Here is a 16,316-nt window from a genome sequence, read left to right as displayed (position 1 = left end):
CAGCACCTCTGCTTTCTTAGAAGTCTGTGCAGATTTAGTAAGTCATTTAAAACTTTGACAAACTTCTATAGATGACAGTGGAGAGCATCCTGACTGGTTGCATTGCCACCTGGTGTGGAATCACCATTGTCCATGAATGAAATAGCCTACAAAACATAGCAGATACAGCCCAGTTCATCACAGGAAAATCCTTCCCACCATTGAGCTTATCTATTAGGTGCGCTACCTCAAGAAGAAGCATCTATCATCAAGGACCTTACCAGAAAGTCAATGCTCTCTCCTCACTGCTGTCATTGTGAAAGGTCTTTTAGGTTCCTCACCGTCAGGTTCAAGAACAGTTATTACCCTTCAATCATCAGGTTCCTGAACCAGTGTGGATAACTTCACTCACTTCAACAAAGTACGGACTCACTGTCAAGAAATCTACAAGTCACATTCTCAGAATTATCTGTTGCTCATTTATGATTAATCTTATTTGTTTTCTTTTGTATTTGTACTGTTTGCTTTTTGTAAATTGTTTGTCCGTTTTTGTTTCTGTGGAGTTTTTCAGAATCAGAATCAGAATCAGGTTTAATATCACTGGCATGTGTCATGAAATTTGTTAACTTAGGCAACAAACGAAATCTCCTCAAACTCCAAATGAAATATAACCACTGTCTTGCCTTCTTTTTTGCTGTACCAATATGTTGGGATCAGGTTATATCCTCAGAGATATTGACACCCGGGAACTTGAATTTGCTCGCTCTCTCTGCTTCTGAGCCCTTTGTGAGAATTAGCTCATGTTTCCTCATCCGACCTTCTGAAGTCCTCAATCTTTGGTCTTACTAAAGTTGAGTGCAAAGCTGTTGCTGCGACACCATTCAACTAGCTGGCATATCTTGCTCCTGTATGCCCTCTTGTCTCCATCTAAGATTCTGTCAACAATGGTTGTATCATCAGCAAAGTTAGAGATAGAATTTGAGCTATGCCTAGCCACACAGTGACAGTATAGAGAGAGTAGAGCAGTGGGCTAAGCACACACCCCTCAGGGCTCCAATGTCGATCATCAGCGAGGAGGAGATGTTACTGTATTACCAATCTGCACAGACTGTGGTCTTCTGCTTAGGAAGTTGAGGATCCAATTGCACAGGGAGGTACAGAGGCCCAGGTTCTGTAGCTTGTTAATCAAGGCTGTGGGAATAATGGTGTTAAACGCTGAGCTATAGTCAACCAACAGCATCTTGATATAGGTGTTTGTATTGTCCAGCTGATACAAGGCCATCTGAAGAGCCACTGAGATTGTGTCTGCCGTAGACCTATTGTGGTGATAGGCAAATTGCAGTAGGTCCAGGCCCTTGCTAAGTTGATTCTAGCCATGACCTGCCTCTCAAAGCATTTCATCACCATAGATGTGAATGCTAGTCATTAAGAAAGCTCACCCTACTTTTCTACGGCCCTGGTACAATTGTTGGCCTTTTGAAGCAGGTGGAAATTTCTGACCATAGCATTGATTCTATTGTGTTTCTTTGTATCTACCGTGAATGCCCACAAGAAAATGAAACTTGGGGTAGAATATGGTGACATATACATACTTTAACAAGACATTTTAAAAAACAAAAAGATTTAAACGAATATGCAAATATAGAATGGAAGTTGGATGTGAAGCTCACTCGTAGCCTTTACAAAAATGATTCTTCCCCTTGTGCTATGTCATTGTCACTTGATCATTCTGTTGTTTCTGTTCACAGTCACAGCAGAACTCCAGGAGAACTACATCAATCACTATTCCTGCTCTTATGCACTACCCACAGATCTCAGTTTAAAATGCATTGGTGTAGACTTTGATCAGTGTAGTGTCTGGGTCACAGAGCAACACAATATGGAAGCAGCTCTTTGACCTAATTGGCCCATGCTGACAAAGATGCCCCATCCAAGATAGTCCCATTTTACTAGAATTTTCCCTGTAATCTTCTAAACCTTTCCAATCCTTGTACCTGTCCAACTGCTTTTTAAAAGTTGTTCATATACTAGCCTCAACCACTCTGCTGACTCGACCCACATAGATCCATTCTTAGTGCAAAAATATAGCACCCCCCCCCCTCCCCAAGATCCTATTAAAACTTTCTGCCCTCACCTTCAAATTTAGGCCTTCTAGCTTTTGATTTTCCATCCCTGGGAAATTCACTCTATTTATCTCTTGTTTTTATAGTCCTCTATAAGATCACTGCTCAGTCTCCTGCACTCCATGGAATAAATTCCTAGCTACCCTCTCCTTATAATTCAGTGTCTGCAGTCCTGTATGCATCCTTGTAAATCTCACAAAATGCTGGAGAAAATCAAGTCAGGCAGCATCTATGGGAAGGATTAGGGCATATATGTTTCAAGCCAAGACCCTTCACCAGGATGGGAAAGGATGGAGGAAGAAGCTATAATAAGAATGTTGGGGGAGGGGAAGAAGTGCAAGCTGGAAGGTTATAGGCAAAGCCTTCCAGTTTGGGATTGGAATTAAAATGTTTGGCCACCGGGAAATCCTGCTCATTGCGGATGGAGCAGAGGTGTTTGACAAAGCGGCCCCTCATCTACATCGGTTTCCAATGATGCAGTGAAGGCCGGACTGGGTGCAGCAGATGACCCTGACATACTCACAGGTGAAGTAGTGCTTCACCTGGAAGGAATGTTTGGAGCATGAACATTGATTTCTCTAACTTCTGGTAATTTAATTCTCCTCCCTTTTCTCTCTTCTTCCATTCCCTATTTTGGTATCTGCCAATCACCTCCCTCTGGTGCCCTTTCTCACATGGTCCCCTCTCCGCTCCTATCAGATTCCTTCTTCTTCAGCCCTTAATGTTAGCCACTTATCACCTCCTCATTTCATCCTCCTCCCCCACCCACCTACCCTCCCCAACTCCTGGCTCCACCAATCACGAAGTTTTTTCTGCTTCCCCTCGCTCCACTTTCTTATACCGGCTTCTTCCCCTTCCTTTCCAGTCCTGATGAAGGATTCTGGCACAAAATGTAGGCTTTCTATTCCTTTCCATACATGCTGTCTGAGCTTCTGAGTTCCTCCAGCATGTTGTGTGAGTTGCTCTGCATTTCCAGCATCTGCAGAATCTCATGTTTGTCCTTATAAATATTTTCTGCACTGGTTCAGCACAGCCTATTGTGACATTCGTTGTCTGACTGAATAAGAATGGCTATTTTGGTGGACCAACAAAAATAATAAATAGTTACAAATTGTATAAATAAGAAAAAAGCACTGTGCATCACATTTACCAGATTTTCGGTTCTGAGGAGACATTGTCTCTTTGATTGTCTATAACTAAATGGCTCAAAATCAACTGGTTAGATGATATTTTTAAGTTTTAAAGTCTTAATGGCTTACTGTTATGTAGTGGATTACTTATTCAACTACACTTTCACTGTCACACATTTTTGAAACTAGAGGTTTAGTAATCTTCAAAGTGAGGACTTGTTTAATTTATGCAAATTGCCATTGACTGCTTTTTTTCTGTTCTTAGTAAAATACAATTTTGGCAAAAGGATATTGTAATAATTATTACGCAAGTACATGAAAACCCAGATATCATTTTGCTTCCACATTAATCTCTGTCCTATGTCTTCTATGATAATGTATTCATTAACATCCACTCACTTTTGAAACATTTTTTGAATAGTTTAAAAATCCAAAATACTTCACTGCAGGCAATTTGTTAAACCACCATGGATTATAATCCTGAGTCTTCAAGGCTTTGATTGTTAAAATCATACAGATTTTTCCATTTAGTTGTTGAAAGTGATATTATAATAGTTCAACATCCCTGCAACATGAATGTAATTTAATGGATAGTTCTTACTAACTTTACCATTTCAAACTCTTGCGAAGCTACAATTGTAACTGTTTTTCATAAAAACCATTCAGCAATTGCAATTCTTTACAATATTCAATGACATAGCCCAGCAAAACATTATGGATCGAGAGAACTCCATGGATAAAACTGAGGAACAAAGCTGACTGACCACTGTAGGGTCTGCAATGTTAGCTTTTGATTGTACATGCTGTGGGATTCTGGTTAGCCTCAACTAAAGGAAAGATTATGATTTAAAGCTAATAAAGCATTTATTAAAGAGCTAAAATTACATAAAATGGCCACAGAACCTCATTCCAAAGTATATTAGAATGATTTTGCTTCTGAAGCTATATCTAAACAGTTATGATACATAAATCAGCCAAATTTGTGCAGAATCTTGGAGTTCTACACTTACAGCCGTAGTAGTGCCTTGTAGAAAGGCCGAGTGAAGAAGGCATCCAACAGGTACTGGTGAATTAGGGCAAGGCCCAGAATACGACCACTGAATCGAAACCTGAAAGGAAGAGTAACTACTGTGAGGTTATTAAGGAACCATTTAAAGTTGCATTTGTTAATGTTGGGTTATTCATTTATACCTCCTACAACCTGAAAGATGTCCAAATTGGGACAGTCCCGTTATGGAAGATGGTTTACATCCAATCATCAATACTGAGCAGAGCAATAGTGAACAGTCTAATAACCCTTGTAAGAGCAGTACACTTGAGCAAAAAAATCAGTACCAAGATGACAAAAGCTGATTTACTTTCCATCTGGTTTTCCTGAAAACAGCTGCCATGTAACATCAAAAAAGTACATGGGATAAAATAACCGCTAAATGTCTATGTAGTCCAAGGAATTTTGTGGAAAATTTAACAAATATTGAGCCACATAGGAGACATCTAGGGAGCCAGAGGGGCTTCAGAAAGGAATTCCAGGGCTTATGAAGAACAATGCCAATTCAGAATGATTTATACAGTAGATGTAAAAAAAAATTGGAGGAACAGAGACTTTCAGAGAGCTGTAAGACTACAAAGAGACGAAAGAGTGAAACTATGTTAAGGAAATGAAAGCAAGGATGTGAGTTTTAAAATCAAAGTGCTTCTGGCCTGAGAACTGATGGAGGTCAGTGGGCTCAGGGGTTTGTGTGAACAGACGATTGAGTTAGGTTTCAGATTTAAGAGTTTTAATTAGTTTATGATTACAGAGGAGGGAAGGTGGAAGGTAAAACACTGGAATGGATATGTGGTGGCAAGCTCACTTCGTCTCATGTTTAGACTCTTATTGCACAAATATGTAAATAGGGAAGTGGTCCCAACGCTTAGCCGTATTTCTGAAATATTCTTCTTTGATTGCTCTCGAAGCTAAGTAAAATAATTGAAATTGATACGCTTCACATTCAGTTACTGGAACTGAGCAAGTAGCTGGACATAAGCATACGGAGCAAACTGGAATGACTGGACTGTAATATTTAAAAGAAAAATCCAACTTCTGAATTTTAATGAATACCTAGTTGGAATATTGGTATCACTGAGTATGTGAAATTCAGAAAGATCCTGAAAAATGTTAAACAAAGACACGAGAGACTGAATTTGCTGTAGTATGGAACAGTGAAGAATCTGCTGGTGGAACTCAGCAGACAGAGCAGCACCTCTGGAGAGGACTGGGAACTGAGGATTTAAACCCTGTATTATATGAAAAATGTTATCCTTCTTATTGCTGTACATAAAGATAAAACACCAATTTTACACACCAATTGATAATAAAGCACCAGTAAATGCTCAGCCCTAACTCCATCTCATTGTTATTTGAGATGTGGCCAATCATCGTTGTGGATGGTATCTCAAATAACGATGAGCCAGTCCATGAAGGAAATGGAAAGCTTAGTAACACTGGGTGATGACAGCCTTTCCCTCAATGCAAAGAGCTGGTCATGGACTTCAGGAAGGGGTACAGTGCACATGCTCCTGCCTATCTCAATGGTGTTGAGGTTGAGAGGGTTGAGGACTCCGAGCTCCTAGGAGTGACTATCACCAAGAATCTATTGTAGTCTAACCACATAGAATCCAAGGCCAAGAAAGCTCACAAGCGCCTGAACTTCCTCAGGAGGCCAAAGAAATCTGGCATGACCCTGTCAGCCTTACCAATTTTTACTGATGCACCACAGAAAGCATCCTATCAGGATGCATAACGGTTTGATATGGCAATTGCTGGGCACGCAACAGCAAGAAACTGCCGAGATTTGCATACACAGCTCAGCACATCTTTGGAACCAACCTCCACTCCATCAGATCTGTCTATACTTCTTGCTGCCTCAGTAAATTGGCCAGCAAAATCAAAGTCCCCACCCACTCCAGACATTCTCTCTACTCTCCTCTCCTACCAGACAGAAGATACAAAAGCTTGAAAATATGTACCACCAGGCTCAAGGACAGTTTCTGTCCCATTGTTTTGAGACTATTGAATGGTTCTCTAGCACGATAAAACGGATTCTTGAACTCAAAATTTATCTTGTAATGATCTTACACCTTTTTGTTTTACCTACAGTACATATTCTCTGTAGCTCTTGCACTTTATTCTGTAAAGTGTTATTGTTTTACCTTGTTTTACCTCAATATGATGTGGAAAGATTTGATCTGTATGCAAGACAAGCTTTTCACTTGTGGCATGCGACAATAATAAACGAATTCCAATTCCAAATATATAGAAAGAAATTTTTCAGAAGGGAAGTTTGACCAACTGGAATACATTAAAATGATGGAACAAGATTTGTGGGTAAATAATTCACTTTCTTTATTTGGACACTTTTACTCTTTTAAGGGCAAGGTTTACACACAGTATGATGGTAAGATATTATAGAAATGGCACTTTATCAATGTTTATAGTCTAATTTGAAGACATCATTACACTCCAGTACTGTGCTACTATACATTGATGACTGGTGGTATGGAGACAGGCACAGTTGCTGGAATCTAGAACCAGAAGTCATTAGTGGTATTGGTTAGCTTAATTCTAATTGATGTATTTCCTACAGTTCATGATGAGGAATGTGACTCATATCTCTTATATCGGGAACCAGCTTTCAATTTGCTTAATCTGAGCTTTGTCATGGTCGTTACTCATCAGCAGAAAAATGCGTCTCATCGTTTTATTGGATGTTAATACATTGCCAGGAAGGCTTGCACCACTAATTGCAAACGGTATCCTGCAGAAATAGTTTCTTCAATTTTCTCTATATTATCAACAAAATAGGTTCAAAACTTTCTCCCCAAAATTCAGGAGCGCATTTTACTTGTTTTTCTGACCTATTTATGAACACTTTTACCAATGTATTACAGTTATACCACACTCGATATTAAAGGAAAAGAAAGAACAACATCCTTTTGTGGTTGATTCATGCGCCCATCCACCCTTTCTGCAATATCAGTAGTTCATTATTCATAATCATTCCAAGATCCCCCACCCTGAGTGTTTAACATTGTGCAATGTGTACCTGAGAAACAACTCAAACAGCACAGCACTGTGACTAATAGATGGTGAATAATTATTCCCACAGCAATTCAATCCTCATAGCAAAACAAAATGTGAGAGACATCTTTGTAAAAGATGATAATAGTTCATAATAAGTTATTATGGGTATCTGGATCATGCTCATGGATAGGTACGTAGACCATAGAAAAATAGAGCTATGTGGCAGGGAAATTCCAGGCAGGTTACGTGGTCGGCACACATTGCGGGCCGAAGAGTCTGTAATGTGCTGGAGATTTCTATGTTCTATGAGATTTTTCAAAATTGTACTGCAAAGGACTTGTCAATAAAGATAGAAGAAAAGAGAGCAAACTTTGCAAGGTTTTACCAGTGCTGCAGAGCTTTAGAGTGAGGAAACATTAAGCTATGCCGCACATACTCAACTGAGTACTTGCTCCGCAGAACCCCAATGCCTTGGGAGAGGGTGCAGGGAATCCAAGAAAGATGTCTTTTTGAGGGAGAGTCTGAGAGATAGGGTGACAATTGGGTGATGGGGAGCAGGTAGTGTCAGCATGAAAAGGATAATCATTGAATGTTGGGACCATGGCAAGAAGGAATGGAAAAAGAGGAATATTAACACCAGTTAATACTGTAAAATATAACTTGAAGCTTTATCTGTTTATGGATAGGGACATAAAATAATAATGGCACCACCGATAAGGAGATTGTTGGGTGAGGTGTAAGGTGTGGGAAAAGCAATATGGTTAGTTATACAATAGAGAATGCTGATTAAATAGTTAAGAGCAGCAAATTACAGGAAAACAATTAATGTTGATATTACTCAATTGTGAATTATTCTAATATGCTTAACAGGAAAAGGAAATGGTTTAGAAAAATCTCTTATCTCTCAGCAGGTCGGGTTTAAACACTGTATGGAAAATATTTTGCGAGGGAGGAATACCGTGACTCCCTGGTCTACTCATCTCACCCCACCCACCCCTCCCTGACTCAAAGGTTCAAAAGTTCAAATTTTATTATCAAAGTATGTATGCAAAATACAACTCTGAGATTCATCTTCTCGAGAAATACAGAAAAACTGGAAATCATTGAAAAAGAGATCAACCCCCCCCCCCGCATGAAAAAGCAAAAGAAACAAAACTCAAAAATCCCAATCCCCCCCCCCAACCATTCCCTCCCACAAAATCTAGCAGATCGCCCACTAGGGAAACGGCAGCCAGAACATCAAACACCTAACCCCCTCTCTCACAAATAAAAAAACAAAGATGGCCCACGCGGAAAAACATCGAGAAGAACATCAGACTCCAAATCCCCAACCCCTCCCTCGCACAAAAAGTAACATATCGTACTCCCAGAAGATGGCAACAAGAAAGAAAACACAGAAAACTGAAGGAGACCATAAAAGCTACAGTTCACACTGATAATCACATATGTCTTGGAAATCCAAAAACATCCTCTGTCAGCATCGAGAAGAGTGACAGTTGGAACTCAGTCCTTCCATGCGGAGCCTTGATCCAACAACCCACGGCTTTCTGACCACCGGTCCAGCACGGTCTCCCAACTGCTGGCCCAGCATGGCCTACCGACCCGCAGCCTGACGTGGCCTCCTAACCACTGGCCCGACACAACACCACCCCCACCCCACCCATTCCTCCATTACTCCTAGTACGTTTTGCCTACAGTCAGTCACAAGAAGTGTAGCACTTATCCTTACATCCCCTCCCTCACTACAATCCGGGGACCGCATTAGTTCTTCCAGTTGAGACAAAGGTTCAGGTACATCTTCTCAATCTTATCTATTGCATTTGGTGCTCCTGATGTGGGTTCCTTTATATTGCTAAGACCAAATCAATAGGATATCCATTTTGTACCTGTACTTGGTTTCAGTGATCATCCTCAGCTTAGTTGCATGCTTTTTCATTTCCCCTTCTCCTTCCCCCAGTCATCTATCTATCCTTGGCCTTCTCTACCGTCAGGAGGAAGGCCAATGCAAACTAGATTGTACAACACCTCACATTCCGCCTGGGTAGTCTACAATTAATGGCATTAATATTGAGTTTTCCAGCTTTAGCTGACCCTCCCCTCCAGTGGGTTGTTTATCCCTCTCCTTCTGGTCTTTCGATTTTTGTCCCCTTTCTCTCAATGATTCCCAGTCTCCAGTCTCCATCATCCATCCACGACAAACACTGTTTATCAAATGCATCCCACTTCCCTGTCTGGCTTCAGTTCCATCTGCCATTCACTCTCCATTATCACACTCTTTACTTATCAGAATCCAGCACTGGTAACAGCTTATCTTTCAGCTCATCTCCCTCCGGAGGCTGGTTTCCACCTTCACACACTCCTCACCTATCTTGTTCTAATTAACTCTCATTTTTTCTCTCTCTCTCTCTTTGACCCTCTCCATCTTGCCGCTATCTCCCAACTCTACCCCCACTCCCTCCCCTACTTGGAAAAACATCACTCCTCGATCCACCAGTCACCTTGAACTCCTGCCTCACACTTCCCCAATTTCTCTTTATACTAGCCATCTTTGTGAATCCTGATGCAACGTTTCAACCCAAAACGTCAACAATTCCTGTCCCCCTACAGATACCACTCAACTCAACTCAGTGAGACAATCCAGTGGATTGATTGTTACTCCAGATTCCAGGCTGCAGTCTGCTGTGCCTCCAATATCAAAATGACATGTAATTGATTAAATAGGGGTTTAAGTTAAAAAAATGATTTAGAAGATTAGGATTCAGGCTTGGGAATTGAAGTTCATTACAGGCAACACCAGATTACTCCTCTTACTAACTGGCAGAATAGAAAGGATAGAAAGATTTACTTGGTACAAATAAAAGCAATACAACTATTTTGATGAAGGTGTTGGATCTGAAGCAGATGAAAACTGTATGGGCTGTGTGCGTGAACCCTAAACATTTTAGTACAATGGGGAAACAAATGATAAAACCATTAAGTTGGGAAATTAAAATGATCATAATCAGCAGATGCCATTAGAGGAATAAAATGAAAGGACAAGAACCAGGAGTGCACTATTGGAAAGAGTGGTAATGAAGAATCAACAGGAATTTTTAAAGGTGGTAGGGCATGTTATTGAAAGGAACATTCAAATGATTGAGAGAGGGAGCGACCCTAATTAGTTCTCTTAATGAGTTGACACAGGGATAGTGGATCTTTTGATCTGTGGAATTAGAATATAGATTGTTGCACCCACCTTTTTACCCACTCGAAATTCAATCTAACTCTCCCCTCCTACATAGGCCTCCATTTTTTTATTATTCTGAAATGCCATAATTTCCAATGACTGAAATGAAGGTAAGAAGCAGTTTGGCAAAAGAAATGCACTACACTTAAGGCAAGGAACAGTAGGTCAAGGAGCATCTAGGGAGAGAGAAACAGAATTAACATTTCCCATTGAAGACTCTCAGAAATAGGAAAGTTTTTGTTTCCGCCTGCAATTTTTTGATTACCATTGTTTATGGGGTAGAGTTTTAAAACTGAAAATAATAATTGGACTGAATATATTATAATGAACAAAATGGGAAAAATATCAAGCAAACTAGGGTTAACTATTTTAAAAGAAGACCTAAGCTTGTTACTACGACTCCAAGGTGGACAATAGTAGAAATTTAATATATTGCATACTTGTCTTCATAGGATGGGTCACTGAGTACAAGAACTGGCAGATCATTCAGCTAGAGATGATTTAGAAGAGATTCATGAGGATGTTGCCAGCTCTGGAGAGCTTGGGGGGGGGGCATAGATATTGTGGATAGTCACAGTCATTTTTCCAGGATAGAGGGCATTGGTTTAAGGTGGAAAGGAAAAATTTAAAGGCAAATTTTTCATGAAGAAAGTGGTGGGAACATTGAATAAGTTGCCTGAGGAAGTGGTATAGGTGGCTACATTTACTATGTTTAAAAATACTTTTGGGCAGATACATGGATAGGAAATATTTAGAGCAGGGATTCTTAACCATTTTCATGCCATGGCCACTTTAACAGTCTAGTGAAGCCTATGAACCCCTTCTGAAAATTATGCATTTAAATATATAAAAAGGTACATTGGATTACAAAATAAACCAATTATATTGAAATATAGTTATCAAAATATTTTTTAAAACACATTTGTGGTATAATATATATGTGCTTCTTTATTAGTGCATTAAATAAGACTATACATTTAAAATATAGGCAAGTTAAAATTAAATTTTATTTTTTAAAGGTCTATCAGTGTAAAAGCTGTTGTTGCTTAGCTTGAACACAAACATTAAATGTGGGGTGATCTTTGACAAAGCAATAAGCATGTAATGTTGGACATCCAATCACAGACCAGCCCAATAATTGGCCAGCTACGTTGAATGAGCTGTGATTACGTTCAATCTAGCAGTGTCTAATAACTACCTTAATTTTGAAGTAGTGATGAGCATGCTGTAAATGATATTTTGAGAGATTGGTAACAATATGTGATATGAGGTTGTATAAGACATTGGTGAGGCTGATGGAGTAATACTTTGGAGTACTGTGTGCAGTTTTGGTCACCTAATTACAGGAAGGATATTAATAAGGTTGAAAGATTGTAGAGAAGTTTTACAAGGATGTTGCCGGGACTTGAGAAGCTAAGTTACAGAGAAAGGTTGGAGAGGTTAGGACTTTATTCCCTGGAGCACAGAAAAATGAGGGGAGATTTGATAGAGGTATATAAAATTATGATGGGTATAGATAAGAGTGAATGCAAGCAGGCTTTTCACACTGAGGCTAGGAGAGGAAAAAAAACAGGATATGGGTTAAGGGTGAAGGGGGAAAAGTTTAAAGGGAACATTAGTGGGGGCTTCTTCACACAGAGAGTGGTGGGAGTGTGGAATGAGCTGCCAGATGAAGTGGTAAATACAGGCTCACTTTTAACTTGGACAGGTACATGGATGAGAGGTGTATGGAGGGATATGGTCCAGGTGCAGGTCAGTGAGACTGGACAGAAAAATGGTTCAGCACATCGAAGAAGGGCCAGAGGGCCTGCTTCGGTGCTGTAATGTTCTATGGTTCTATGAAAATATCTGTGGTTTCTATTGTTGGTAAAGTCACAGGTACTGCTAATACCACTGTGGTTTGTTGCCTACCTTCTTTATTGGAGGAAATGTTAAATTTCAGTCAGAGGTTTGTGAAAGTAAAGATGTAAATTTTTTCCCATCCAAGTTCACAGTCCCCCTGGAATCTATTCAGGGAACCCAAGATAAGACTCCTGGTTTAGAGGGATATGGGACAATTGCAGGCAAATGGATTAGCTCAAGAAGACATCTTGGTCAGCATTGGTGAGATGGACCAAAGGGCATATTTCCATAAAGTACATCTCCATAACTCTACATTGGGACAAGACAAATGAGAAAATACTTGCCATGGAATAAGACGTGTTAATGCCTCTCCAATACTTTGGTTGGCCCTTTTGCAATAGCACCCCATTCACAGTGTCCTCCTTGATCTTCATCTCTCCCAATACTCCACAATATGCGATTCTGTCTAGGTTCTGATACTTACGCCTGCCTCTAACTACTTGGCCAGTAGGATCATCTATCTTTTTCAGGCTCTGATCCTCCCACTCATTTCTCTCTCTTCCCCTTACCTCTCGCCTAGCATTTCTCTTTAGACCAATCTATACACTAATCTGCTTCTCATATCCCAGCAATCCTACAAAGCCCTAATCTCCACCTTCCTTACCCATACCACTTGCCCGATGATCAATCCAAGTCTAGGTCATGCTCTATGATTAAAACTGCTGGCCCCCTCCCCATGGATATCTTATGCCAGGTTTTGCTCCTGGATAGCCTATATGCACCCCTGAAAATGTGCAATATTTTGATCTTGGGCATGAATGAAGTTCAAGGTGGTACCACCACAGTAACCATCTGTTTTGGACTTGTAGAAGTTTATTAAGTTTGACCATTCATTATTTCCTGCAGTATACTATAATTAGAATTGACATCAGATAATGGGAAATAGTAAATTACAATTAAAACTGCCAATTTATTAAATTCGTTTTGGCTGAGTTTCCAGAGGAAACCTTTCTTGGATATGGATTTTATTTTGAGTAGGCAGGGAAGAGAGAAGACAGAGACTGTAAAGGCAGTATCTATTGAATATTCAGTAGGAATTAAACTTGTCAGCAAAATGCCTGGTAAGGCAGAACAGCGAATCAGATCAAATGATCATGCAATCCCTTTAATTCAATAGCTAGCCCCTTTAAGAAGGAATGAAAATGTACTTTATAATTTAGATGTTATCAAGCTGAAATCTAATTGTAAGCTACTTTTAGAAAAGTGTTGTGGCTGAAAGCCATTTTCTAACAGTGGACATATTGTGCTGGCTGTACAGCTGTTTCTATATTGGCAACAAAGAGTGGCTGTTGAACACATTTAAACACATATAAGTGCTTGTTTTGAAGTGCAATTCTTGCAGCAACAAACTGTTAGAAAAAAACTATCTCAATACATATATAGTATGAGTCTAGTATAAGTTAACAGATATAAATGTTTTATGAGCTCAGCGTGATTGCATATTTCTCAGATTGCCACTGCTGCCACATCAGTAACTGAGGGGGCTACTAATGCTGAACTGTAACTTCTGGAATTCCTTTAAAAAAGGAAGAAAAATAAAACAAAACCATTACACATACACACTTGGGAATATACATGCTGTGATGCTTGTTATCTAACTCAAGTACAGTTACAATTTATATCAGGGTCTGTATTTTCCTATGATAGATTGCCTGCTCTGCTTGGAACTGCTGGCATGCTCCTGTGTTGCAAGGAATCTTATAATTTATAAATTAAAAAGTAGAACTGCAAAATCATACTGTAGATCGTCACACTCAAACAATTGATACTTTCCAGTTAAAGTGCAAAGACCTTTCATCATTTCCATAGGAATGATTCCATTTAGATTTGCTCTTGTTTCAAGTTTAGCATCAATCTATCAAAAGCAACTCCACAGTCTACACCCTGGTTAAAGAACAAAAACAAGTTTCTGCATGTTACTGTTAGGAGGATGCATTTTATACACGGTCACGTCTCAAACCCACCAGCTTTAAATGAAGGTGTGGAAAGGGGCAGTTTCCCTGATCAAACATTTTAAAATATTCCAATGAGGTAGCATTGCTTCATTTAATATCATTTTTATTTTTATACCTCCTGCTGGGTTTCTTGATTCATAGAAAACCCAACAATTTAAAAGGTGAGAGAAAGGATGAAAACATAAGTCAGCTTTCGGCCTTCATGGCATTGCTTGTGTACCAGAGGTGGCATGACTGTATGTCACACTTCTAGGTTTTCTGTCCATAACTTCACCCCACCCCTGCATTGTAGTTAGTGGCTCCACAGTGGCTGGTTCCGCATTCAAGCTCATTAGACCCAGGTCAAGCTCTCAGACACCTCCACTGAGCCCTTCACACCCTCTATGCTATCATGCTGCTTGTCTCAGTTCTGGAGGAGGGACAATTTCCTCTGCTTAAACAATGGGAGGCTTGAAACCATTCTGGGATGGAACTTGCTTGGAAATCCCAGTGCTTCTATGCTGACCAGCTGGCATTTCTTGATATGAGTGCCAGAAGGACAGGGATTTGTGCACACTCCTGTATCAATGTGGAAATTTCTTTTACTTAGTGATTTCATGACAGCTCCACAACGTTGAACTCCTTATGGAAGTCCAGAATGAAGGCTTGAACTTGCTGCAGTCCCTCAGCAAAATCTACCTGCTGAACCTTATTCAGAAACATTGGGACCATGCATTTCAAAAGAAATGACTGCAAGGAGCAAAGATGGGCATTAAATAATTTATATTTTATGAACTGAGTTTAATTAACTGGTTTTAATAATCCAGAAGTATTTAAAATTTACTTACAATTTAAATAATTTTTATCATATTAATTGCTTCAATGTTTTTTTAAAATAGTTTTTGAATGTTTAGGAATGTGAAGGACCCAGAAGGAGGGGTTGGGTTTGGATGTTTGTTGGAAGTCTTTGTGGTTTCCTTTCATCCTAAGTTCAGGAGACAATATGTTCACTAAAGAATGCACAATGTTCAATTTCATTTGTGTCTCCTCAGAAATTGAAGCTGTCTGTGCTTGCATACAGTAGGACCTCTTGCAATCTGTTTCTCTCTTAGATTCATAGCCAATGCTTTCAGTACTCTTCTACAGTATTCTGTAAAACCAACAGGACTATTACCAACCACATGGCCCTCTGTGATGGTACAGTACTACAATAACTGGGGGGGGGGGGGGGCTTCCTCACTCAACCCAGACTTCTCCAGTAGTGGAAGAACCCTGTACAGGGGTGTTTTCCCATTGAGCCCTCAGGCATGTGCCACCTTAACAAAAGAGGAAGAGAATAAATAGGGAACTGCAGACCAATTAACAGTAGGAAAATGCTTTTTGTTATCAAGAAGGTGCTAACAGGGGATGTGGATAGTGAAAGAGGAATGGTAGAGTCACCACAGATTTATGCCTGGAAATTATGTTAGACAAATCTGATAAAATATTTCTAAAGTACAATAAGAAAAATAGATAAGGTAAACCTTTGATGCAATATATTTGGAGATTCAGAGGCCTTTGGTAGGCTATGATTGAACAAAACTAGAGGGTATAGTTCCTGTGATAATATATAGGTGTAGAATAAGGATTGGTGAATGGACAGAAATTTGGGAGTAGGAATTAATTAATTATTTTAAGACCGAGAGGCTTGAATATTGGGTGCTGCAGGAATAGGTGGGGGATCCCAGTGACTCACAGTTGATATCAATGATTAAAGGATCTAATGTAATATCTACAGATTTGTTAAAATTACATAACTAGTCTGGCAGTGAGACAGATGGAGAGGTTTTATGGGGGCACTGGCGAGTTAGCTGAACAAGCATGAACTTGGCCAGTTGAATATAATAGGAAGGAGTGAATAATAGGAAGCCATCATCTTTGATAGAAAAACTGAAACAGCAGAATATTTTTTACATGATT

The 16,316-nt window shown here is 39.6% G+C and overlaps 1 protein-coding gene across 1 annotated transcript in view; it reads right to left on the bottom strand.

Annotated features, from left to right (window-relative positions):
• LOC132395570 (E3 ubiquitin-protein ligase HECW1-like) overlaps positions 1-16,316 on the bottom strand; it is a 437,822-nt gene that overhangs the window by 36,368 nt on the left and 385,138 nt on the right. Inside the window, exon 23 of the mRNA XM_059972368.1 lies at positions 4,243-4,341. Coding sequence (XP_059828351.1) covers positions 4,243-4,341 — 99 coding nt within the window. The remainder of the gene's footprint in view (positions 1-4,242; positions 4,342-16,316) is intronic.

Source organism: Hypanus sabinus, chromosome 6, assembly GCF_030144855.1.
Source record: "Hypanus sabinus isolate sHypSab1 chromosome 6, sHypSab1.hap1, whole genome shotgun sequence".
NCBI classification, from domain to species: domain Eukaryota; kingdom Metazoa; phylum Chordata; class Chondrichthyes; order Myliobatiformes; family Dasyatidae; genus Hypanus; species Hypanus sabinus.
The sequence above is the reverse complement of the archived record's forward strand: the minus strand, read 5'-3'. Positions and strand labels throughout refer to the sequence as shown.